This window comes from Leucopleurus acutus, assembly GCF_964270905.1.
Source record: "Leucopleurus acutus genome assembly, chromosome: 3".
Lineage (NCBI taxonomy): Eukaryota > Metazoa > Chordata > Mammalia > Artiodactyla > Delphinidae > Leucopleurus > Leucopleurus acutus.
Genome location: NC_139145.1, coordinates 75,690,154 through 75,714,614, shown reverse-complemented (window position 1 = coordinate 75,714,614; position 24,461 = coordinate 75,690,154). Strand labels below are relative to the sequence as shown.

The following is a 24,461-nucleotide window of genomic DNA, read 5'->3' as shown; positions in this document are numbered from 1 at the left end:
CAGGGGATTATTATGAGAAATATTGAGATAAAGCATGTTAAGTGCTTAGTACAGGGCCTGGCACATAGAAAGTGCCTCGTAATTGTTAGCTGCTACTTGATCAGACGTTTTCAATATTGGAATACGCACATGGATTTCTAAAAGAGGTTTTACTCTTTTTTCCGCAAGTGCAGGGAAGAAAAACTTTCCCTCATATTTCCCCATCTAACCTTACTGCATTCTACGACATGCCTTGTGCACTTACCACAGACATTTCAATTATTTGGCCTAATAGAAGAGATCAAGAGTGTGGAAAATCTAAAACAGCAGCTATGGCCCAAATTCTTTATGTTTAATTTTGTCATGCAGAAAGAGGAACACTATTGATGGAATGATACCCATTCAAAAGCTGCACAGTCACATAACCATTCCCTCAGACCCTGGCAGGATTGGCCCTGTTTTTGACAACCTGGGATCCAGCTAGAAGTGAGGGAAGCAAAAAATCCTCTAGCAAGTAAATGACTTAAGGATTATGCACAGTTACTGTGTGGAAGTGCCGTTGGACCCTCCTCCCTTCATGGAGTGTTTTCTTTTGCCTAAGGATAGGTTTCCAGCCTCCTGTCAAGTTCAAAGCGCCTAAGTGCTTATACTCAAAGGGAGTAGGTAATTTTCAGTGTGACAATTGCTAATGTACCACTGCACATTTGTTTCCTAAAATACCTCCCCTGCTTTTTAAATTCCAGAGCCAGAGATTCAGTCCTTTGACTCAAAGCACTGACTCCATAGGAAATCCCAGCTAAAATGCAAAGATCCCCTAGCTAGGTAGCAAACCATGTCTAGCTATTGGCATATTAATACAGATTAACCACCATTTCTTAAAAATGAGTTGTAAGGCAAATACCTTTTATTGGGGAGATAAGTGGGGAGAGGGAGTGAAAGAACAGCTGCTCTAAGTCACAAGCTCATATGCTTTCAGGGTTTGGGCAGCTGCATGTAGGGCCATAGGGAATGGTGGAGCCTGTGGTATGCTGGAGAGTAAGTCCCACCTAAGGATATTCACACTGGAAACTTTTAAGAACTTTGTGCCAGTCAAATAAAACATGGAAGTCCATTGGCTGAAATGGTGGCGAGTCCATCAGTTTACAATCTGAGGTCCAGAGTGTAAAACAGAGGGGACATAGTTCCACGGGGTAGCCTGGGTGAGATGCTGTAAAGAGGACAGCCTGGGTCATGAAGGACCCAAGAGGGGACCCACATAGTTGTGTAGTAGTTGAGTACAGGGTCCACTGGCACACACGCTTCGTGCCGGGGCAAAGGGTAACTCACCCTAGCTGCCAAACACCATTTGGATCACGTGTGGGAGACTCCAGAACAATGAGGCGATTCTTGTGGGTCAGATATCTGGGAGCCAAAGCTTCCAAGAATTTTACAAGGCCACAAAAAGTCCAGGACCCTAGAGAGGTTTCCCATCTGGAGAGTAGTCTTCAGAACTAATCAGTCTGATTGAGTTCAAACATATCAATGGGCAAAGGAGTCAAGAATGCTTACTCCACTCAGCAAGCCCCTTTCTCCCCCGGCCCCTGTTTCTTGACTAATTTCATGGGGAATGGGCTCTGTGCACACCAAATAGGGATCTGTCAACTAGACTTATTGCCTCAGACAGAGAGCTTAGGAAAAAATAAAAAATGTTCCCAAATAAAGGTGGTGAATTTAAATACGATCATTCCCACAGTTAGGGCCAATTCCCAGTTCTGTCCCTAGCATAGTGCCTTGCACATTGCCTGTAATCAGAACATTCTTCTGAGCAACAGCATCTGGGCTACACTAGAACCACCTCCTGAGAGACAGCCGTTTCCTCCAAACGCATTTCCATTTAGTGCCATTCTCATCTGCCGAATCAGTCTCAGCTGTGTTTTCAGCAGATGTCTCTGGTTTCTTTCCACTCACAGTGCAACCTCAGTGTCAATATTTAGAATCCAAGTGCTTTATTGGCTTTCACGAAGTTGAAAAATCTCTGATTCAACTCAGATATTTACAGACTGGCTCCTTACCAGTCATGCTCCATCTGAGAAACAAAGTACACATCAACCTATAGGGCCAATTCTAGGCCATGTCCTGAGACAGGGCAAGGATTGTCCTGTGTATTCTTTTCCACGGCCACCATATTTAAATTTTGTTATCTTGTGACTGTGTCATTACAGATGATAGATCACAACCAGATGGTTTGAAAATGTGTTAAGGTGGGGCATCTTTTTCTAATTTACTCAAAGTGGTGGTGCAGGCCACGGGGACAGTTTCCCTTTCAAGACATTTTCACACCTCTGGGTTCTTTGATTTCTCTTTGACTCTTAGGTTAATGAATGTCCCCAAATGAACACAGGGCATGTGGCTGTTTTGTTACAGGGATGTTATGGTGCAACCTAAAAGGAAGAAAAAGGACCATTAAACTTTCAGCAGTGTTTGTTTGTTTCTAAGTAACGTGTGAAGCATGTTACCTGGGGGAAAGAGCGAGGCATTTTATTTACATACATAATTTGGTAATAAAAAAGACATCTTTTACATCTTGATATAGCTGCTTTGGCCCAGCCCCACTAAAATAGCCTCTTCGAAAAGAACAGGCCAACTGCTTCAATGACAGCAAATAAATCCAGGTAACTATGGCCTTACAATGTGCAAATGTGCGAGGCTTCCTTTGTTCCCTGGTAGCAGGGAGGTAATTGTACGTGTGACCTTTTAGAGGCAAAGCTCTCAGCTTTCTTTCTTCCTGAGGGGATTGAGTCTGGAAATGATCATTGGAGGCTGAAAGGAGGGCGAAGGCAAAGCCAGGGAAAATGTAGTGGAATGACTAGTGCGATACAAAGGGAGCCTTACAGTACCCCTGAGATTAACTGAGGAAAACGACTAACTTAACTTACTTGTCTTTTGTGCACACATACTCATGCTCGTGCATGTGTGCACACGCGCGTGCACACACACACACACACACACACACACACTCATATACTAAAGGACCTTGAACTTTCTCTTACTAGAAGATGAGAAACTGGTGTCAGTTATGTTTCAAATGCCAGATGCCATACACATGGGCACAGAGTGCTAGCCCTGCTTTTAATCTATCCATCCCTGGTGCAGTGGCTCAGGCCCTGACATTCTAAAACTGGATTTTCTGGATGAAATTGTATGTGAATGGAATTGTTACCCACTGCACTTACTCTGGCAAAAATGTTAATGTCCTGGAAAAGAAACTCAATAAAACACTTTATAATTTTCTCTAGTTCTTTTTTTTTTTTTTTCCTCCCATGGTATTTTTTTTTTCTTTTTTCAACTGGAGAATTTCTTGGGTGACAAATTAAAGGGTTTAGAATTTAGATCACTTAAAAATATTCTCCAGTTTCTGGCAAAAGTAACCCTAAAACACATTATTTGATTTTGGAATTTCATCTGACAATGTGTATTGCTGACTTTGAACTGACTGCATTGCGTGAGCAGGGAGGTGCAAAAATACTCCACTAAACTAGGTCTGCATGAGTGGTGTTTAATCAGCTTCACTGAGGAATGATATACAAACGATAAACTCCATCCATTAAACACATACAATGCAATGAGTTTTGAAAGTTTTGTATACCTGTCACCACCATAACCCCTGATTTGATTTTTAGCCATTACAGCTTAGTTTAGATGTTATATAAATGAAATCAGGCGGAAATGTAGTTTTTTATGTCTGACTTCTTTCAGCATAATGATTCTGAGTTTCATCCATGTTGGTGTGGGTAGCAGTAGTTATTTTTTATTGCCGAGTAATAGTCCATTGAAGGGTGGAATTACACTTTGTTTATCTGTTCATTGATGTTTCCAGTTGCATTAGAGTTTTTATTATCACTTAGGAGTGCTGTCTACTTCAGTGCAGACAGAACCAGTTTACATTTCTTCAATATGGAAGAATCAAGGTGTTTTAATATGTGAAAAGTATAAATTGCCTCATCTGGCCCATTCCTTGATCTGATTCTGTCTCAAAGGTCCTCATCTTTGAACTCAGGTCTCAACACAGTCAAGACAGTTTCCATTACTGTTTTTCATTGCCCAGTCTCTGCCTGACTCCCAAATAATACAATGCCTTCACATGGCCAAGGCAGCCCTCTTGGTGTAGGAAGTACTTGCTTCTAGTACTGTCTGTCAAATCCCTCCCCAGCTACTGAAGCATGGCTACCTTCTAATGACAGGAGGATGGAGTCTGGGGTCAGGACCAAGGTGGGAAGCCAGGGAGACCCTTAGAAAAGGTGCTGATCTTTGACTGCATTCTTGAGGTCTGATACTCGTGTTTTAGTCCTGTATTGAGTAGCCCGATTCCTGCTTTCACACTTCCTCTGGTCAGTTATTCCACTATGGACTTTAAAGCTTTCATATTAACATACTACAGTACTGTTAAGCAGTTTTTGAATAGGTCATGTTGTTGGGCAATTTGTTTGAGGGAGTTCTGCCCACATCAGTACAATTCTACCCATTCAACAAACCCATTTCAATTATCACCCTCTTCACTGGTTTCTGGTCAAGACTCTTCCCTTTCTTCCTACTTCAGGCTCCTATAGCACTCTGTCTCTGTATCATGACACATAAATTTTGCCTTCTAATTTAGTTTACATGCTTGTCTCCATTACTAAGGAAAGCTAAGGATTGGGGTTCCCCATAACCTCCAGCAGGGTGAAGGTGTATACTCAATTTAAATGCTTGTTGTTGGAAGGAACAGATGAATAAATCCATGGAGGCAATAAAATAGAGGACTGTGGCCTCTACCTTGGGGAATAATGTTGAGTTTGGTGTGGCTAGCAGACCTGTTTCATGGGGCTTAGGCTGGGCCTGAATGAAATCAGTCTGAAGTGTTTGGACTTTATTCTGTAGTCATAGAGAACCACAGAAATTCCTGATATCAAATCAGACCAGCCAAGTTTGTACAAAACTTGGTCAAGTGCACAGGGTGAGGAAGCAGTCGGGAGGCTGAATATCATACAATGATTTGTCAATCCAGCCACAGTGGGTGACACAGGACCCAAGGGGATGGTTCAGTCCATCCATCTCCCAAATCATCTTTTTGGCTGTCACTTTTCAACATAAGATGGCTCATACCCTACAATCCCATCTAGTTATTTGTGAATTCACTTTTTGGTGAATGCAGCCAAGCTAGGGAAACAAGCCTGAATAAAATGAAAATATTAGGAAGAGCTATACTTAGATCATCTTATGGTGGAAACAGACTCGTGCTAAATCCTGTCCTCAGATTATTTTTCCAGGCCTTTGTTACTGCTTTTTAAAGTAATAGAGCTGAATTCTAGGACTTCAGTTGAGTTACATCATGCAAGCATTTAACTAATGTATTTTCAACTATAAACCATTGACAGAAGAAAATAGTATTGGAATAATGTAATTTAAGATATTGTCAATATTTTCATTTTGCATTGTACTTTTATGCTATGCAGAGGTGTATTCATTCTTAATGTTATTTTAATTCCAGTTACTAATTGGTTGCATTACTAAACTGTAATATATACAATACCTTGAATATCATCTTTTATCAGTTATTTAAGGAATTTTCAGAAAGTAATTGGGGCTCCACTTGATTTTTCCTTTTAGGACTGAGTTTATTACCTAATCTCTGCTTAAGTTTTGACTCGGGAGTTGACATTCTTTTTTATTACTTTATTATTATTATAAAAATGACGCAAGTTCATTATAAAAGTTCAAGCTGTCATAAAAGTATAAAATTAGCATAACAGTTACCCCAGCTTAGTTTGACCTTAGTGAGTATCATTCCAGACATCTATGTAAATAACATATAAATAAATAGACATGCAGGTTTTCATAGAAATGAGATCATCACATTCAAGTTATTATTGATAGAGGTAATATATTTAATTTTACTTGAATTCAACAAAAAGAAACCAAAGTGAAACTGATGATATTGCTGAACTTCAGAAAAATATTTCTTCACTAAAAGAATGTTAGTTTCTGAAGGACCCACTAATGCTCAAAAACAAAGATACGTTATTAAAGAATATGAAAAAAAATTTAACTCCATGTTTCAATTTTATACTGCTTTAATTGACTGTTTGCCATGAAAGGTGGAGAATTTAGTACCATTAACATCTTTGTACCTACCTCTCCTTCTGTTGCCCATTTTTGTAAGTAAGGTATTTTTATTTGTCAAGGTGTGTTGCTTTTCTATTCTCTTCCCTAACCATAATTTCTATAGTCATTTTACCTTAGTTCTGTGTTTAAATGGATTCATTGCCATTCTTATAAATCTATACTTCTCCATGTGGATTACAGCTTCAATATTTCTGAGCTTTTTTTTGTTTGCTGTTTTTGTTTCATCTCTTGATTGCTTATATTTTATGGATTGATGTTTTTCAAAACTGTGTAATTTATTGATGAAACGGGGACATTTTAGAGAGTAAAAGAAGGGACTATTAATACTTAGTCAAGACAACAGGTACATTAGGAACTGTTTTACACAAAGCAGAACTTAAGATCTTCCTAAAGCCAGAGGTGGTATATGTCATAAGTTCTTGCAGCCTTCAGTTCAGTACTTTTAGAGGCATTTAAACGGTGCCAAATGGCTCCTTACACAAAGGAGCATCTATTTGAAAGAAAAGGTTTGGCTCTGACTGAAGGCCCAACATCTCACTTCCTGGGGTAAATGGATGGGTTTTAGGGAGTCCCTCAGTCATTCCAAATCATATCCACAGTTCTCTGTACATGTGCATTTTTCTGAGGAGATGGCCTTTGCAACCATTAGATTTTCAAAGGGACTTATGGCTCCATATATATTACTAATTGATATTTCACAACATAGCTCCCAAAAGCTACATCACTGATGCATGTTCTCCTAAAAATAATATCACACAACTATAATTTCACACTATTATTACTTAGCATTTATTGTGGGATTAATATAAGAAATGACCAAGTGTATTAGTCATAACTTCCACTTTAGTTTTTAATGTCTCTTTCATTAAGGTTCATGCAATAGTATTTAATGTTAGGAATATCTTTTCCTTCTGACCAATTACTATACTTCCTTCTATAAGCTCTGTTACCTATTGAGTTGTGTGGTTCACTATGGTTTTCTTTCTGCCTGAGCACTCAGGGAGGTCATCAAAAGCTATGTGAAGCTATTTGAAATAGGTATCCTAGTCCAGGTTTTCTGGAACTATGTCCATTCCTCTTCAATCAACATCTCTCTTAAGGCTCTCCACTAAACCACCCTCTTTCCTTGGTCCTTATTCTTTTCCCTTTGATTCAGTGGTGATATTACAAATTGTAAAAAAGAATGGATGGATGACAGGTCATCTACACTGATTAGGAGAAAAGTTGTTAAATGTCCACTTCCCTTTGCATTGCACAGTCCTGGCCTAAAAGATTGAACATGAGGCATTCCTGACAAAGAAGAGACATTAACAGAAAGAAAAAAAAATGCTGTGTGGAAAATAGAATAATAATTCCAATGGTGGCCAGAAAAATGATTGAAAACATATGAAAGTTAGTGGATTCAACTTGAAAGAAATATACACATATGAAAACTTCCCCTGAAGTGTTCAAGTGCCTCTGGCTACATCCAACCTAAACAGACTTTCCCAGGAAACTGAAAGAACAAGGGCAAAATGTGATGAGCCCTAATAAACTTGCTGTGTAGGGGCATTTAGCTGCCCCCCTAAAACAGTTCACATCAGAAATAGTGCTTATGTAGTGCTTATGTAGATCAAAACTGTTGATCTAATCCTTTGCTTTGCAGAAACTTTAGACTGACTGGCTTCCTCTTTGCCCTCCTTTGATTACACTTCCTGGAGTTGGCTTGCCCTGGCAGGCCCCGTGTAGACAAGCCCCCTGGGCACACCTTCCGCCACCCGCCTTGCTCAGTTATGTGAGTCCCAGTAGCACACTAGCCAAGAAGCGGCCGTCTACCCTTTCCACCTGGAACATGGTCTCTTCTTCCTGTTCCTCCTCTCCATCCCCCACTCATCCACTTCCATCTGAAAACACTGAAAATGCTAAAGAGTAAAACCTTGGCAGTGGCCGTAACCACAAGTTGGAGATTGTTCAACTTTCTCTGGAAGTTTCAGACTGACAGTTGTGAAATTAATGAACAATAAAAGAGGTTCTCTTATCTCTGTTCAGACCCATGGGGATGCATTTTTCTCTTCAGCTGTGTGTCTGGGTTGCTTACACTTCCCTAGAGCGTGGCTTAGGAGCGAGATGCTCAAAACCTAAGAATATGGAGTATATTGCAAGTTCAACTGCAGTTCACCCACAAATATAGAGCATGGGGCAGGCTTTGGAAAATATAATATAGAATATCTTAGCCTTTTTATGGTATTAATTTTCTCCCACATCCCTGTAAGTTATTTTGTGCCTGTCTTCTAGCCTCTGTGTCTGCCTATTTTCTTCTAATTTTTCCTTCCAGAAGAAGCCTTATGACAATGTGACATGAAATGTCTTCATTTATGACCCATACCAATTATTTTGCTTACACGCTTGGTTAAATACTACATTTGGCTCATACTTTCCATATGGAGTTTTAAGAAATTCATTATTCTCAAAGTAAAAAGAATAACTTCTTTTTTCAAACTTCAAAAACCTGCATCTAATTAATCTTTCAAGTAAATAAACATATAAAAATAAGAAGGAACTTTTGGATACTTTGAAGATTATTACTTCTGCTTTACTCTTTCTCTTAGGTCTTGAATTCCCTAAATATTTATAAAGTCACTTTTCAAGTGTTAGACATTGCTACATGGCTAATAAGAAGGAAGGATAAAGAACTATTTCATTATTTTGATTAAGGTAGTATATTGACATAGGTCAGTATAGAAAAATAGAATAAAAATATTTTTCCTCAAACAATGTGCTTTTGTAAAGACTTGGCTCATCCCGGAAGTAACTCCACTTTCCATTTTGCTTGGTCTGCATTAATTGTGGATTTACCCATCTAGAATCTGTTATTTCTGCTCAGGCATGCAGAAATCATAAAACTGTTTCCTTCTGATTTTGATCTTTCCCTGTGCTTTTTCCACTGCAGATGTAACCCCTAAGAGTTAGTTCAAAGCAAACTGATTCTAAAACATGCACACATTTCACCATGTTTTATTTCCCCAGTGGAGACCACACAACCAACTTAATTTGGTTCTGCTTTCATGCCACCCCAGTGCTACTTCAGAAATATTGAAAAAGGTCATTTAATTCCACTGCAATTTCTTGCAGCTCAACTTAACTGGGCCTTTTCCATTATTCTGTGAGTATTCTTCCCTAATTGAATCACTGTTTCCCACAGTGCTTAATCTCAGTATTTTTCACTATTCTATTTCCCAGAATCAGAATCTCTTCATTCTCTAAAGATCACTTTGCCTCATACTTAGAAGACTAAATTCATTTTATATTAGCTTCACTAGTGCCTCGCTTCTCTACAGTAATCTTTCTCTAACTCCACCTGTTTTATTTTTCTTCCTTTTCCCCTTCCCATTTCCAGTTACACCCTTGACCCAATCTTCTCTTGCCTCCTCAGAGACCTTTTTCTATTGATTATCCCTTTTCTCTTATCTTAGTTTCCCAGCCAGGGATTGAACCCAGGCCCTCGGCAGTGGAGGCTCGGAGTCCTAACCACTGGACTGCCCGGGAATTCCCAGGCCTACAGTTTCTTAATCTCCATCCCAAACACTCCTATCCCCAAAACAGCAAAAAAACAAATCTTTCTTAACTCTACTTACCTCTCAAATTTTCTTTCTGCAAACTTTTGGAAAGTGTATTCCTCTTCTTATTGACCTAATCTTTAACTCCTAACAATTTAGTTTTTATTCTTTTCACTCCTTTGGAACTAAACTATCCAACGTCACTGGCTTCTAACCTACTGGTAACCAGATCTACCTGCCTTCCTCAGCCACCCATTACTCTCCGTAGCATTTGACAGAGTTGATGACACCAACTTTCTTGAACCAGAAGTGTTTCCAGAATTCTGAAGGGAGTCTTTTTCTCCATGCCCAGGTTTCTTTAACTTCAGACTTCAACCTTTATCTTTTTAGACTGCAATTTCCCTTGCTCGATCTCCTTATTGTAGATATTCTCCTGGGAATTTTTCTCCATACACTCTCTATATATGCCTCTTCTAGAATTTTTATGGTTTTAAACCTCTTTTCTGTGCAAACAGTTCTGAATCCCACTAATCCTGAATTACAGGCCTCTGTTTCTTATTTTGCCTGGACTAATTTGTGTTTAAACTCCACTAATACATCAAACTCAACAGGTCCAGAACAGAATCCCTTTTTTCTCCTTCCCCAACCTGTCTTTCCAGATTTCTCCCTTTCTGAAAGTGACATCACCATCTTCCCTCTTATTTAGAATAAAACATTGGTGTTCTCTTGGACCCATGATTTACTTACCCCCCAGAGCCATGAATGCTCAAGCTCTCAAAGATACGCTGCCCTGCTACTCCTTTTATATACAGCCAAACAGACTTTCCTGCAGTGAACTTATAGGTTATTTCCCTGCCTAACAGCTTCCTATCACTTACAAAACAAAATCTAGATCTTAGCCTGGCATTCATGGTTGTTCACAGCATGGCCACCACCTACCTATTTGATTCTAGTTCTCAGTGCTACACTGAGCGTCAGGCAAGCTGAATTATTTGCTATTCTCTGTACTAACCTTCAGATTTCTGTCCATGGGGCTTTGCTCATGCTGTCTTTGCTCAGCCTCCAAAATCTTTCTCCATCCTTCCCAGCCCTTGTGGTCTAAATTTTACCCATTCTTCTAATGCTACCTCCTTAAAGCTTTCCCTGATCTTCACAACTGGAAGAAACATTTCCAACCTCTGAATTTAATTAGATTTTAATAATATAGCCATACTATTTTCTTTGGCTTCATGTTTATATGAATTTTTTCCCTTCCTTTTACTTGTAATCAGTTTCTATCTTTATGTTCATAAAATGTGTTTCTTATAAGCAACATATAATTGGGTCTTGCTTTTTTTTTTTTTTATCTAGTCTGTCAATCCATGCCTTTTAATTGTGTTCTTTGGTCCATTTATATTTACCCCAGTTATAAATATACATAGAATAAAGTCTACCACCTTGGTGTTTTAATCATACTTATTCCTCCTGCCTTTATTTTTCTTATTTTAATTTTTTAAATATTTTTCAGTTTTATTTTTATTTTATTTTTTAAAATTGTATTGAAGTATAGTTGATTTATAATGTGTTAATGTCTGCTGTATAGCAAAGTGATTTAGTTATACATATATATATTATTTTTCATATCCTTTTCCACTATGGTTTATCAAAGGATACTGAATATAGTGTGTTATACAGCAGGACCTTGTTGTTTATCCATCTTATATATAATAATTTACATCTGCTAATCCCAAACTCCCAACCCTTCCCTCCTCTACTCCCTCTCCCCCATGGCAAACACAAGTCTGTTCTCTGTGTCTGTGAGTCTGTTTCTGTTTCGTAGATAAGGTCATTTGTGTTGTATTTTAGATTCCACATATAATTGATATCACATGGTATTTGTCTTTCTCTTTCTGACTTACTTTGCTTACTACAATAATATCTAGGTCCATCCATGTTGCTGCAAATGGCATTATTTCATTCTTCTTTATGGCTGAGTAATATTCCATTGTGTGTGTGTGTGTGTGTGTGTGCATGCGCGCACACGTGCATGTGTGTGTGTGTGTGTGTATATATATATATACACCACATCTTCTTTATCCATTCTTCTGTTGATGAACATTAAGATAGTTTCTGTGTCTTGGCTATTGAAAATAGTGCTGTTATGAACATAGGGGTGCATGTATCTTTTCAAATTATGGAGGTTTTTTTCTGGATATACGATGAGGAGTGGGATTACTGGATTATATGGCAACTATATTTTTAGTTTTTTGAGGAACCTCCATACTGTTCTCCATAGTGGCTGCACCAATTTACATTCCCACCAACAGGATAGGAGGGTTCCTATTCTCCACACCCTCTTCAGCATTTGTTATTTGTAGACTTTTTAATGATGGCCATTTTTAATGGTGTAAGGTGTGGTACCTCATTGTGGGGTTTTATTTTTCTAACATTTTTATTGGAGTATAATTGCTTTACAATGGTGTGTTAGTTTCTGCCGTATAACAAAGTTAGTCAGCTATACATACACATATATCCCCATATACACTCCCTCTTGCGTCTCCCTCCCTCCCACCCTCCCTATCCCACCCCTCTAGGTGAACAGAAAGCACTGAGCTGACCTCCCTATGCTATGTGGCTGCTTCCCACTAGCTATCTATTTTACATTTGGTAGTGTATATATGCCACTCTCTCACTTTATTCCAGATCACCCTTCCCCCTCCCCATGTCCTCAAGTCCATTCTCTACATCTGTGTCTTTATTCCTGTCCTGTCCCCTAGGTTCTTCAGAACCTTTTTTTATCTTTTTTTTAGATTCCATATATATGTGTTAGCATATGGTATTTGTTTTTCTCCTTCTGACTTACTTCACTCTGTATGACAGACTCTTGGTCCATCTACTTCAATACAAATAACTCAATTTTGTTTCTTTTTATGGCTGAGTAATATTCCATTGTATATATGGAATATTGAATATATATACAATATTCCATTGTATATATGTTTATATAAGATATATAAACATCTTCTTTATCCATGCATCTGTCAGTGGACACTTAGGTTGCTTCCATGTCCTGGCTATTGTAAATAGAGCTGTAATGAACATTATGGTACATGATGCTTTTTGAATTATGGTTTTTTTCAGGGAATATGCCCACTAGTGGGATTGCTGGGTCATATGGTAGTTGTATTTTTAGGTTTTTAAGGAACCTCCATACTGTTCTCCATAGCGGCTATATCAATTTACATTCCCACCAACAGTGCAAGAGGGTTCCCTTTTCTCCATACCCTTTCCAGCATTTATTGTTTGTAGATTTTTTGATGATGGCCATTATGACTGGTGTGAGGTGATACCGCGTTGTAGTTTTGATTTGCATTTCTCTAATGATTAGTGATGTTGAGCATCCTTTCATGTGTTTGTTGGCAATCTGTATATCTTCTTTGGAGAAATGTCTGTTTAGGTCTTCTGCCCATTTTTGCATTGGATTGTTTGTGTTTTTGGTATTGAGCTGCATGTGCTGCTTGTATATTTTGTAGATTAATCCTTTGTCAGTTGCTTCATTAGCAAATATTTTCTCCCATTCTAAGGGTTGTCTTTTGTCTTGCTTATGGTTTCCTTTGCTGTTCCAAAGCTTTTAAGTTTCATTAGGTCCCATTTATTTATTTTTATTTTTATTCCCATTTCTTTAGGACATGGGTCAAAATGGATCTTGCTGTGATTTATGCCATAGAGTGTTCTGCCTATGTTTTCCTCTAAGAGTTTTATAGTATCTGGCCTTACACTTAGGTCTTTAATCCATTTTAAGTTTATTTTTGTGTATGGTGTTAGGGAGTGTTCTAATTTCATTCTCTTACATGTAGCTGTCCAGTTTTCCCAGCACCACTTATCGAAGAGACTTTCTTTTCTTCATTGTATATTCTTGCCTTTATCAAAGATAAGGTGACCATATGTGCATGGTTGATCTCTGGGCTTTATATCCTGTTCCACTGATTGATATTTCTGTTTTTGTGCCAGTACTATACTGTCGTGATTATTGTAGCTTTGAATTATAGTTTGAAGTCAGGGAGCCTGATTCCTCCAGCTCAGTTTTTCTTTCTCAAGATTGCATGGTTATTCGGGGTCTTTTGTGTTTCCATACAAATTGTGAAATTTTTTGTTCTAGTTCTGTGAAAAATGCCATTGGTAATTTGATAGGGATTGTGTTGAATCTATAGATTGCTTTGGGTAGTAGAGTCATTTTCACAATGTTGATTCTTCCAATCCAAGAACATGGTATATCTCTCTATCTGTTTGTATCATCTCTAATTTCTTTCATCAGTGTCTTATAGTTTTCTGCATGCAGGTCTTTTGTCTCCTTAGGTAGGTTTTTTCCTAGGTATTTTATTCCTTTTGTTGCAATGGTAAATGGGAGTGTTTCCTTAATTTCTCTTTCAAATAGTGTATAGGAATGCAAGAGATTTCTGTGCATTAATTCTGTGTCCTGTTACTTTACCAACTTCACTGATTAGCTCTAGTAGTTTTCAGGTAGCATCTTCAGGATTCTCTGTGTATAGTATCATGTCATCTGCAAACAGTGACAGCTTTACTTCTTCTTTGCCGATTTGGATTCCTTTTATTTCTTTTTCTTCTCTGATTGCTCTCGCTAAAAGTTCCAAATCTATGTGGAATAATACTGGTGAGGGTAGGTAACCTTGTCTTTTTCCTGATCTCAGGGAAAATGGTTTCAGTTTTTCACCATTGAGAACAATGTTGGCTGTGGGTTTGTCATATATGGCCTTTATTATGTTGAGGTAAGTTTCCTCTATGCCTACTTTCTGGAGAGTTTTTATCATAAATGGGTGTTGAACACTTTTTCTGCATCTATTGAGATGATCTTATCCTTTTTATTCTTCTGTTTGTCAATATGGTGTATCACACTTATTGATTTGCATATATTGAAGAATCCTTGCATTCCTGGGATAAACCCCACTTGATCATGGTGTATGATCCTTTTAATGTCTGTTGGATTTTGTTTGCTAGTATTTTTTTAGGATTTTTGCATCTATGTTCATCAGTGATATTGGCCTGTAGTTTTCATTTTTTGTGACATCTTTGTCTGGTTTGGTATCAGGGTGAAGGTGGCCTCGTAGAATGAGTTTGGGAATGTTCCTCCAAACTTTTGGAAGAATTTGAGAAAGATAGGTGTTACCTCTTTTGTAAATGTTTGATAGAAGTTGCCTGTGAAGCCATCTGGTCCTGGGCTTTTGTTTGTTGGAAGAGTTTTAACCACAGTTTCAATTTCAATGCTTGTGATTGGTCTGTTTATATTTTCTGTTTCTTCCTGGATCAGGCTTGGAAGGTTGTGCTTTTCTAAGAATTTGTCCATTTCTTCCAGGTTTTCCATTTTATTGGCATACAGTTGGTTGTAGTTATCTCTCATGAACCTTTGTATTTCTGCACTGACAGTTGTTGCTTCTCCTTTTTCATTTCTAATTCTATTGATTTAAGTCTTTTCCCTTTTTTTCTCACTGAGCCTGGCTAATGGTTTATCAGTATTTTTTTATGTCCTCAAAAACCAGCTTTTAGTTTTATTGATCTTTGCTATCATTCCTTCATTTCTTTTTCATTTATTTCTGATCTGATCTTTATGATTTCTTTCCTTCTGCTAACTTTGGGGTTCTTTTGTTCTTCTTTCTCTAATTGCTTTAGGTGTAAGGTTAGGTTGTTTATTTGAGATGTTTCTTGTTTCTTGAGGTGGGATTGTATTGCTATAAACTTTCCTCTTAGAACTGCTTTTGCTGCATCCCATCCTAAGTTTTGAGCCATTGTGTTTTCATTGTCATTTGTTTGTAGGTATTTTTTTATTTCCTCTTTGATTTCTTCAGTGATCTCTTGTTATTTATTAGTGTATTGGTTAGCCTCCATGTGTTTGTATTTTTTACAGTTTTTTTTTCCTTTAATTGATATCTAGTCTCATAGCACTGTGGTCAGAAAAGATACTTGTTACAGTTTCAGTGTTCTTAAATTTACCAAGGTTTGGGCTTCCCTGGTGGCGCAGTGGTTGAGAGTCCGCCTGCCGATGCAGGGGACACGGGTTTGTGCCCCAGTCCAGGAAGATCCCACATGCCGCAGTGGCTAGGCCCGTGACCCATGGCCACTGAGCCTGTGCGTCCGGAGCCTGTGCTCTGCAATGGGAGAGGCCACAACAGTGAGAGGCCCGTGTACTGCAAAAAAAAAAAAATTTACTAAGGCTTGATTTGTGACCCAAGGTATGATCTATCCTGGAGAATGTTCCATGACAACTTGAGAAGAAAGTGTATTCTGTTGTTTTTTAATGGAATGTCCTATAACTATCAATTAAACCCATCTTGTTAATATATCATTTGAAGCTTGTGTTTCCTTATTTATTGTCATTTTGGAAGATCTGTCCATTGGTGAAAGTGGGGTGTTAAAAGTCCCCTACTATGATTGTGTTATTGTTGATTTCCCCTTTTATGGCCATTAGCATTTGCCTTACGTATGGAGGTGCTCCTATGTTGGGTGCATAAATATTTACAATTGTTATATCTTCTTGGATTGATCCCTTGATCATTATGTAGTGTCCTTCTTTGTCTCTTGTAATAGTCTTTATTTTAAAGTCTATTTTGTCTGATATGAGAATTGCTACTTCAGCTTTCCTTTGATTTCCATTTGCATGGAATATCTTTTTCTATCCCCTCACTTTCAGTCTGTATGTGTCCCTAGGTCTGAAGTGGGTCTCTTGTAGACAGCATATATACTGGTCTTCTTCTTGTATCCATTCATCCAGTCTGTGTCTTTTGGTTGGAGCATTTAATTCATTTGCACTTAAGGTAATTATCCAAATGTATGTTCCTGTTACCGTTTTCTTAATTGTTTTGGGTTTGTTTTTGTAGGTCTTTTCCTACTCTTGTGTTTCCTGCCTAGAGAAGATCCTTTAGCACTTGTTGTAAAGCTGGTTTGGTGGTGCTGAATTCTCTTAACTTTTGCTTCTCTGTAAAGGTTTTAATTTCTCCGTCGAATCTGAATGAGATCCTTGCTTGGTAGAGTCACCTTGGTTGTAAATTTTTCCCTTTCATCACTTTAAATATATCCTGCCACTCCCTTCTGGCTTGCAGAGTTTCTGCTGAAAGATCAGCTGTTAACCTTATGGGGATTCCCTTGTATGTTATTTGTTGTTTTTCCCTTGCTGTTTTTAATATTTTTTCTTTGTATTTAATTTTTGATACCTTGATTAATATGTGTCTTGGTGTGTTTCTCCTTGGATTTATCCTGGATGGGACGCTCTGTGCTTCCTGGACTTGACTGACTATTTCCTTTCCCATATTAGGGAAGTTTTCAACTATAGTCTCTTCAAATATTTTCTCATCCCTTTCTTTTTCTCTCCTTCTGGGACCCCTATAATTCAAATGCTGGTGTGTTTAATGTTGTCCCAGATGTCATTGAAACTGTCCTCAATTCTTTTCATTCTTTTTTCTTTATTCTGCTCTGTTGTAGTTATTTCCACTATTTTATCTTCCAGGTCACTTATCCGTTCTTCTGCCTCAGTTATTCTGCTATTGATTCCTTCTAGAGAATTTTAAATTCCATTTATTGTGTTGTTCATCATTGTTTGTTTGCTCTTTAGTTCTTCTAGGTCCTTGTTAAATGTTCATTTTCTCTATTCTATTTCCAAGATTTTGGCTCATCCTTACTATCATTACTCTGAATTCTTTTTCAGGTAAACTGCCCATTTCCTCTTCATTTGTTAGGTCTGGTGGGTTTTTATCTTGCTCCTTCATCTGCTCTGTGTTTCTCTGTCTTCTCTTTTTGCTTAGCTTACTGTGTTCGGGGTCTCATTTTCACATGCTACAGGTTTGTAGTTCCCGTTGTTTTTGGTGTCTGCTCTCAGGGGATAAGGTTGGTTCAGTGGGTTTTGTAGGCTTCCTGGTGGTGGGAACTGGTGCATGTGTTCTGGTGGATGAGGCTGGATCTTGTCTTTCTAGTGGGCAAGACCACGTCTGGTGGTGTGTTTTAGGCTGTCTGTGAACTTATTATGATTTTAGGCAGCCTCTCTGCTAATGGGTGGGTTTGTGTTCCTGTCTTGCTAGTTGTCTGGCATAGACTGTCTAGCACTGTAGCTTGCTGGTCGTTGAGTGGAGCTGGGTCTTAGTGTTGAGATGGAGATCTCTGGAAGAGTTTTTGCCCTTTGATATTACTTGGGGTTGGGAAGTCTCTGGTGGAACAATGTCCTGAACTTGGCTTCCCCACCTCAGAGGCTCAGGCCTGACACCTGGCCAGAGTACCAAGACCCTGTCAGCCACACAGCCATATACGTAGGGAGCTTCTTGCCTTTTGGGAAGTCTGATTTCTTCTGCCAGCATTCAGTAGGTGTTCTGTAGGAGTTGTTCCACATGTAGATGTATTTTTGATGTATTTGTGGGGAGGAAGGTGATCTCCACGTCATACTCCTCCACCATCTTGAAGGTCCTCTCCTTGCCTTTTCTTTTAATCCTCTGTTCCTCTTTTCCTATATTTCTTTGGGGGATGGTTAACTCATCAATTTTTAAAAATTATTCTCTCTTCTCATTGACTTTTTAGTTATTCCTCTTGGCATGACTTTGTACTTTAGTGGTTATTATAGAGGCTAAAACATAGCATATCACATTCTATGTTTAAAAATTACTTCAAGAAAAATATAAGAATTCTATGACAATCTATTTCCAGTTTTTCGTCCCTACAATTTATGCTCTTGTTTACTATAACTTTACACATTAGAGAATATAAACTCCATTTTCTTTTGTTATTATTTTTCTTTAAAGAGCCCATGGTCTAAAGTGATTTTGTCATATATATGTACAAAAATTAGAAACATTTTTTAAAAGAGTGTTTTAATTTATTGACCTATTTGCATTTTATAGTGTTTTTCCATTCCTTCTTGCAGAACCAGAATTCTAGCTGATATTTTCCTACAGCATTTATAATGTCTTTTAACATTTCTTGTAAATCAACTCTGCTGAGGAAATTCTTTCACCTTTTGTCTAGATAAAGACATCTTTAGGACTTCCCTGGTGGTCCCTGGTTAAGACTTTGTGCTTCCACTGCAAGGGGCATGGGTTGGATCCCTGGTCAGGGAAGTTCTGCATGTATGCCACACGGTGCAGCCAAAAAATAAAAATAAAAAAGTCTTTATTTCACCTTCATTTTTGAAAGGTATTCTTACTGACTATGGAATTTTGAAATGACTTGATAATTTTTCCCTTTAAGCATTTTTAAAATGTCATTCTCTTGTTTCCTGTTCTTCATTTTTTTTTTTTTTTCTGATGAGAAGTCACCTGAAATTCTTATCGTTTCCTTATTCCCTTGTATGTATTGTTTCTGTTTGAGAGCTTTCAAGCTTATCTTTGGTTCTTAGCAGTTTTACTAGTACATATCTAGTTCTGTTTTTTTGTTCATCTTGCTCGGATTTCTCTGAGCTTCTCAGATATGTCATTTTTAGTTATGTTCAATGCATTATAGGCTTTAAATTCCTCCATGGTAAACTGCCCGTGCTTTGTACTTAGTGTAAGGCCTGGAGCCAAAGGTCTCCTCCTGGTTCTTCTACTACACCTTTAGACTCCTGTGGACTCTACATGCCTGCAACAGAGGGGGGTTCCCTCTTAGTGCTCCCAAGCCTCCCCAGCAGTATACTGCTCTTATCTGGGACTAGCACATGGCCTAATTCTCCAGCTTTACCGTCACATTTTAGGCAAGCCCTATGTTCCTGACTTGGTAAGCGTTGATCTCAATGCTCCTGACTCTCTCCAGTGTTGGACTGTCACCCTCTATTACTAGGTGCAAGACCCAGTGGGTGGGAAAGTTTCTATAGACAGGACCTGTATGCTGCACCTCTGAATGGTTCACACTCAGCTGTCCTGCCCTTATCTCTGTGGCAGACAAATGTTGTTTCTAATTCATGTAAAGTTGGAGGGTGGGAGTTGTTCTCTTGTTTCTGCTGATCCACCCTCAAACTGAGGCAGTCCTTTTAGTTCATTAGTTTACCTTGCAACTTTGAGTATCTAATAGGCTCAAAAATTATGTTTCTGCAGGCTATCTGATTTGTTCTCATTGTTTAGGTGGGAAAAATGTTTCTTGTAATGCTCTATATCCTAGACAGAAGGGTTATATCCTTAACTCTTCCTTAGATTTGGTTCTCCCAGAAACAAATGTTAAGAAGAGGATTTGAGTTCAAGTAGTCTGGGGGGAGGTGATCTCAGGAACCCCAATGAAAGTAGTGGGAGGAGAGACAGGGAAAAGAAGGAAGTCTACATAGTGTGTTAATGAGTAACTGTGATACAGTCCCACTGGGGACTTCTGGAGCACTGTATGGAAACAGCCTAAGTGAGCAAGCTGGGTCTTTATCCACCAACTCCCAAGTGTAATTGATTAGTTGTCCTGCCTATAAGCGGAGTCTACTGCAGATCAAAAAAGGCAGAGACTCGCAGGTGCAGCAGAAATTTTATACATGAAGGAATGCGAGAGAGCACAACAGTGTCTGTTAAAAACTCTCTCTGTGCCAGTTAGGACATTAATTACTTTATTCCTCAGTCATATTGATGTACTGAGAGGATGATTCATACCTGATTTATCTTTGTATTCTCCCAGCATGGAGAAAAGTCAGAAGACAATCAATCACTATTTATTCAATGAGAAAATAACTTTTATAAAGTACCAATATGTAAAATTCTGGTTAGCTCTTCTTCATTTCCTGTCCTCCTCCCAAACCAACATCCTTACCCCCCACCTCAATCACCCAGGTAGTATAGTTTATTCTCTTAACTGCCAGAAAGGTTAAACTCACCAGAATGGTTAGACTCTTTTAAAAATTTACTGATTTTTCTAGCTAATTTAAATGTATTATAATTTAAAAGTATAATTTCCAAACCTGAACTTTATCTAACAGATATTTTGTATTACTTGCAGCCAACAATGATAAGGCATCCACCAACAGTTGTTTGCTACATTTGTGGTCGTGAATATGGAACAAAATCAATTGTCATCCATGAGCCACAATGTCTGAAAAAATGGCATAATGAAAACAACTTGTTGCCTAAAGAGCTAAGGAGACCAGAACCGAAAAAGCCAGAAGTCGGGACCATTACTGGTAAGTTTTTGGAAAAAAAGACTTGAGTGTATAAGGGAAGACTTTTCCCTCTAAACTTAAAAGAGTAGAGGTATTCTTTTATTACTTGTTCAGGTAACTGAAATCAGCAACATTTACTGTCTTGGCTACAGCCAAATAGAAAAAACAGTTCCAGAATACCTGACCAAAGTGTCGTCTTCAGATGCTGAGACATAAAGATACTATATCCTGGCAAACTGTACAAGGAGAGGGACTCACTGGTATTTGCTATATTTCCCAAAAGTTGCTTTCATATATTATCAAACACAAATCTTTAAAACTTTGTAGCTTAAAAAACCTTTGGGGACATCTGGAAACATGTTTTCAAATATGAATGTGTTTTAGTGTTCAAAGAGTGGGGGTACCAAAGTGAAATGCTTATAGGGTCTGCTAGTCAGGATACACAATTGAATAAATTTGTCCGTGTGTGGAAAAAGGGAAGGTGGAGACTATGAGTGGGAGAGCACTGCCTTTCTCTTTTTTTTTTTTTGCGGTACGCGGACCTCTCACTGTTGTGGCCTCTCCCGTTGCGGAGCACAGGCTCCGGACGCACAGGCTCGGCGGCCATGGCTCACGGGCCCAACCGCTCCACGGCATGTGGCATCCTCCCAGACCGGGGCACGAACCCGTGTCCCCTGCATCAGCAGGCGGACTCTCAACCATTGCGCCACCAGGGAAGCCCAACACTGCCCTTCTAAAGGAGACAGCTGCTATCCAGTTCCAGCTGGTGTTACACTTAAGAAATTTAGCCTTAAATTTACTGTGATGTACCTTTCAATAATACAAAAGAAACTGGAAATCTAGACTTCTATATGAAATGTCCAGATTTTAAAAATTTTGCAATGAATACTTTGTAAAACACTGCACAGGCTGACACTGGAACTTCATAAACTGCCATGTGTGGTCGCATTACAGAGCCTTATACTGACTCATTTAGGGTGAGAAAGAAGTAGTTCAGAGAGTGTGTTTGCCATACAAGCTTGCTCATCATCTGCCATTGTCATTTTCTCAGTTGATCTCCTGATTCCCCTCAAAGGAAAACTATTCTTGGTTTTAAGAGAATCATTCAATTAATTGATTTTCTTTATGTAACCATAGGTACCTTGGAGGTCATTTAGTATCAGTTAGCCCAAAGTACTCTTGTTAGAGATGTGACCCAAAGAGACTTTTTTTTAACAACCCACAGAGTGGAATCTAGATTGTCATGATAAAGTTCTAAAGGCTGCTAGAACCCAACTGTTCACAGTCCTTGCCTAAAGGAAGACTCTGCATGAAAAAGGTGGGAAAAGAGCTCAAGATGAAAATATCCATCTACTGAAATTAGAATATTTGCTCACAAAGAAATTGTTCACCTCTTTGAGACTGTCTTCCCATCATTTCTCATTTGGTGTCAAAAATCTATTTCCTTCACTTCTGATCTTTATCACTTTCTCTGCTTGAGCATGCTTATCACAATTCTAGAAGAGGTGAGAGAAACGACTGGTTTGGAAGCCCTGGAGTGTTCGCCATTCTGTTATTGGCTACAGATGGAAAAGGCAGATCCTTATAATTGCACTTTCTGCAATTTTTCTCTTGGCTCTATGCTTTTGTTATTTCCGAAGTTGCCCTTCCTCTCTAGGCAAAGAGAATTCTCATGAACATTTCCATCCCGTGGACTTACTGTAGTCATAGGATTCAAATAGCCCTTCCTCCAGATCCAAAGTACAAGCCCTAAAACTTTTAGAAATGTGATGAATCATCTTCAACTGAGAATCAGTGAATACTCTGGAATTTTTGAGTCCATATTAAAACTCATATGAGTAAGGAGAAAGTCAGTGCCATTCCTTTTTAAACTGCTTTTAAAGCACTCAAAATATACATTCAGGGCTTCCCTGGTGGCACAGTGGTTGAGAGTCCGCCTGCCGATGCAGGGGACACGGGTTCGTGCCCCGGTCTGGGAAGATCCCACATGCCGTGGAGCGGCTGGGCCCGTGAGCCATGGCCGTTGAGCCTGCGCGTCTGGAGCCTGTGCTCCACAATGGGCGAGGCCACGACAGTGAGAGGCCCGTGTACCGCCAAAAAAAAAAAAAAAAAAAAAAAAAAAAAAAATATATATATATATATATATATATATATATATGTATACACATTCATATCCTGCATGGAAAGTGACACTTCCTTTATCCAAGGGAGAAATACTAGGTTGTCCTGTTGTGCTGGAGTTTAATTTCCCACGGAGAAAAAAATAAAAGAAAAAGAACATGAGTAAGCTTGTTAAAGAATCTAAGGTTTGCTATGTTTGTGTGAACCACTAGACAGAAGTCATATGGGTATTGCCTGGGCTTTAGTAAAGAAATATATGCTGTGAAAATAATTTTTTAAAAACTATGTGATATATTTTTGCATGCCTGGCTACATTTTGGGGGGCCTATTTTGGGCAATTCTAAGACATAGTCAATTTAATGTACTAAAGCCATTCTATTTAAATAAGGTTTATTAAAGTTAAATCCCACACTGTTTCTCTAAAATAAACCCATATGCCTTTTTTCCTGTGCTCTGCCAATGGAGATTATATATCTCTCAGCTGCCTTTGTTGTTTTCTTAAGGACGCTTTTTTTATCAGATGAACTATTCTGTTTGCATTCTTCACTTTAATTACTTAAAGAATCTCTGAGTTTACGGCCATAAAGAGATGATAAAGTTTTAGGATATAATTCATCTCAAATTCACTCTCAACTGTCAGTTATGTCCTCTAAAAACATTCCACTGAAGGATTATAGGAGAAGAAAATTCAAATAAATGTTCTTTTCCTTTTGTAAGCTTATATTTAGAGTCAACTGAAAGAAAGCCAAAAGTTATATTTGCAAGATAATAATGTGTAAGCAAAGATGTTAATAATTAGTGAAGAATGCATATCACAACACATAAAACAATGTCTTCCCCTTTTTAAAATCTGAGGACTGAAAAACCTCTAGTTCAGAGCTAACGGTTCTCAACCCTTAAAAGACCGAGCAGCACTTTTTTTTTTTTTGGCAAAAGTAATACGATTTGTTTAAAAGCCTCAGTCAACAGGTATTTCCTGAAAATACTTTCCATAAAAAGTAGAGCATGGTTCTCCAGAATGAAAACTGATCCATTTTCCCATTTTCTTTTTCTTTTTTTCTCCTCTGTTTTTCTTTAACTTTTCAGCCAAGGGTTTCTATGATCTTGATGCCTTAAACGAAGCTGCTTGGAAAAGTGCCCAGAGCCAGTTGGTTCCCTGTAATATTTGTGGGCGTACCTTCCTGCCAGACAGACTGATTGTTCACCAACGATCCTGTAAACCAAAAGTCGCCAAGTAAAGCTCTTTCTCCCTACGAAATAGTTGCAGGAATTAAATCCTTTGGAAAGAGCTGGGATATGACGGGGAGGAGGAAAAGGAGGGGAGGAGAGGAAACAAGGAAAAGTGGAATTGACCAAAGGCCATCGAGCACGAGACGCCCAGCTCAGTGCTTTGGGGGCCTGGTGCGACCACTGTGTCACTGCTTTTAGCGTGCAGCTGCGTGTGTGTGCCTTGGCATGCCAGGGCCTCGCATGTCACACGGTTGTCAGGCAGAATTACACGTGGCCGCCCCTCATCAGAGCTGGCATTTTTATCTCCAGGAAATTTCAGAGCCAGTTGTTGCTGTTTTTCTTCTGGTCTGATTTCCTGAACAAGATTCTGAACCTCACAC

At 38.6% G+C, this 24,461-nt stretch overlaps 1 protein-coding gene across 3 annotated transcripts in view; it reads left to right on the top strand.

Moving 5' to 3' along the window:
- LOC309960292 (zinc finger protein 474-like) overlaps positions 1-24,089 on the top strand; it is a gene marked incomplete at both ends in the record, with an annotated part of 34,881 nt that extends 10,792 nt beyond the window's left edge. For 2 of the 3 annotated variants that reach the window (XM_082836969.1, XM_082836968.1), the window contains 2 exons: positions 20,551-20,751; positions 23,938-24,089. In XM_082836969.1, coding sequence (XP_082693095.1) covers positions 20,551-20,751; positions 23,938-24,089 — 353 coding nt within the window. The remainder of the gene's footprint in view (positions 1-20,550; positions 20,752-23,937) is intronic. The other variant, XM_082836970.1, reaches the window with a different exon arrangement.
- Positions 24,090-24,461: the final 372 nt, after the last annotated feature.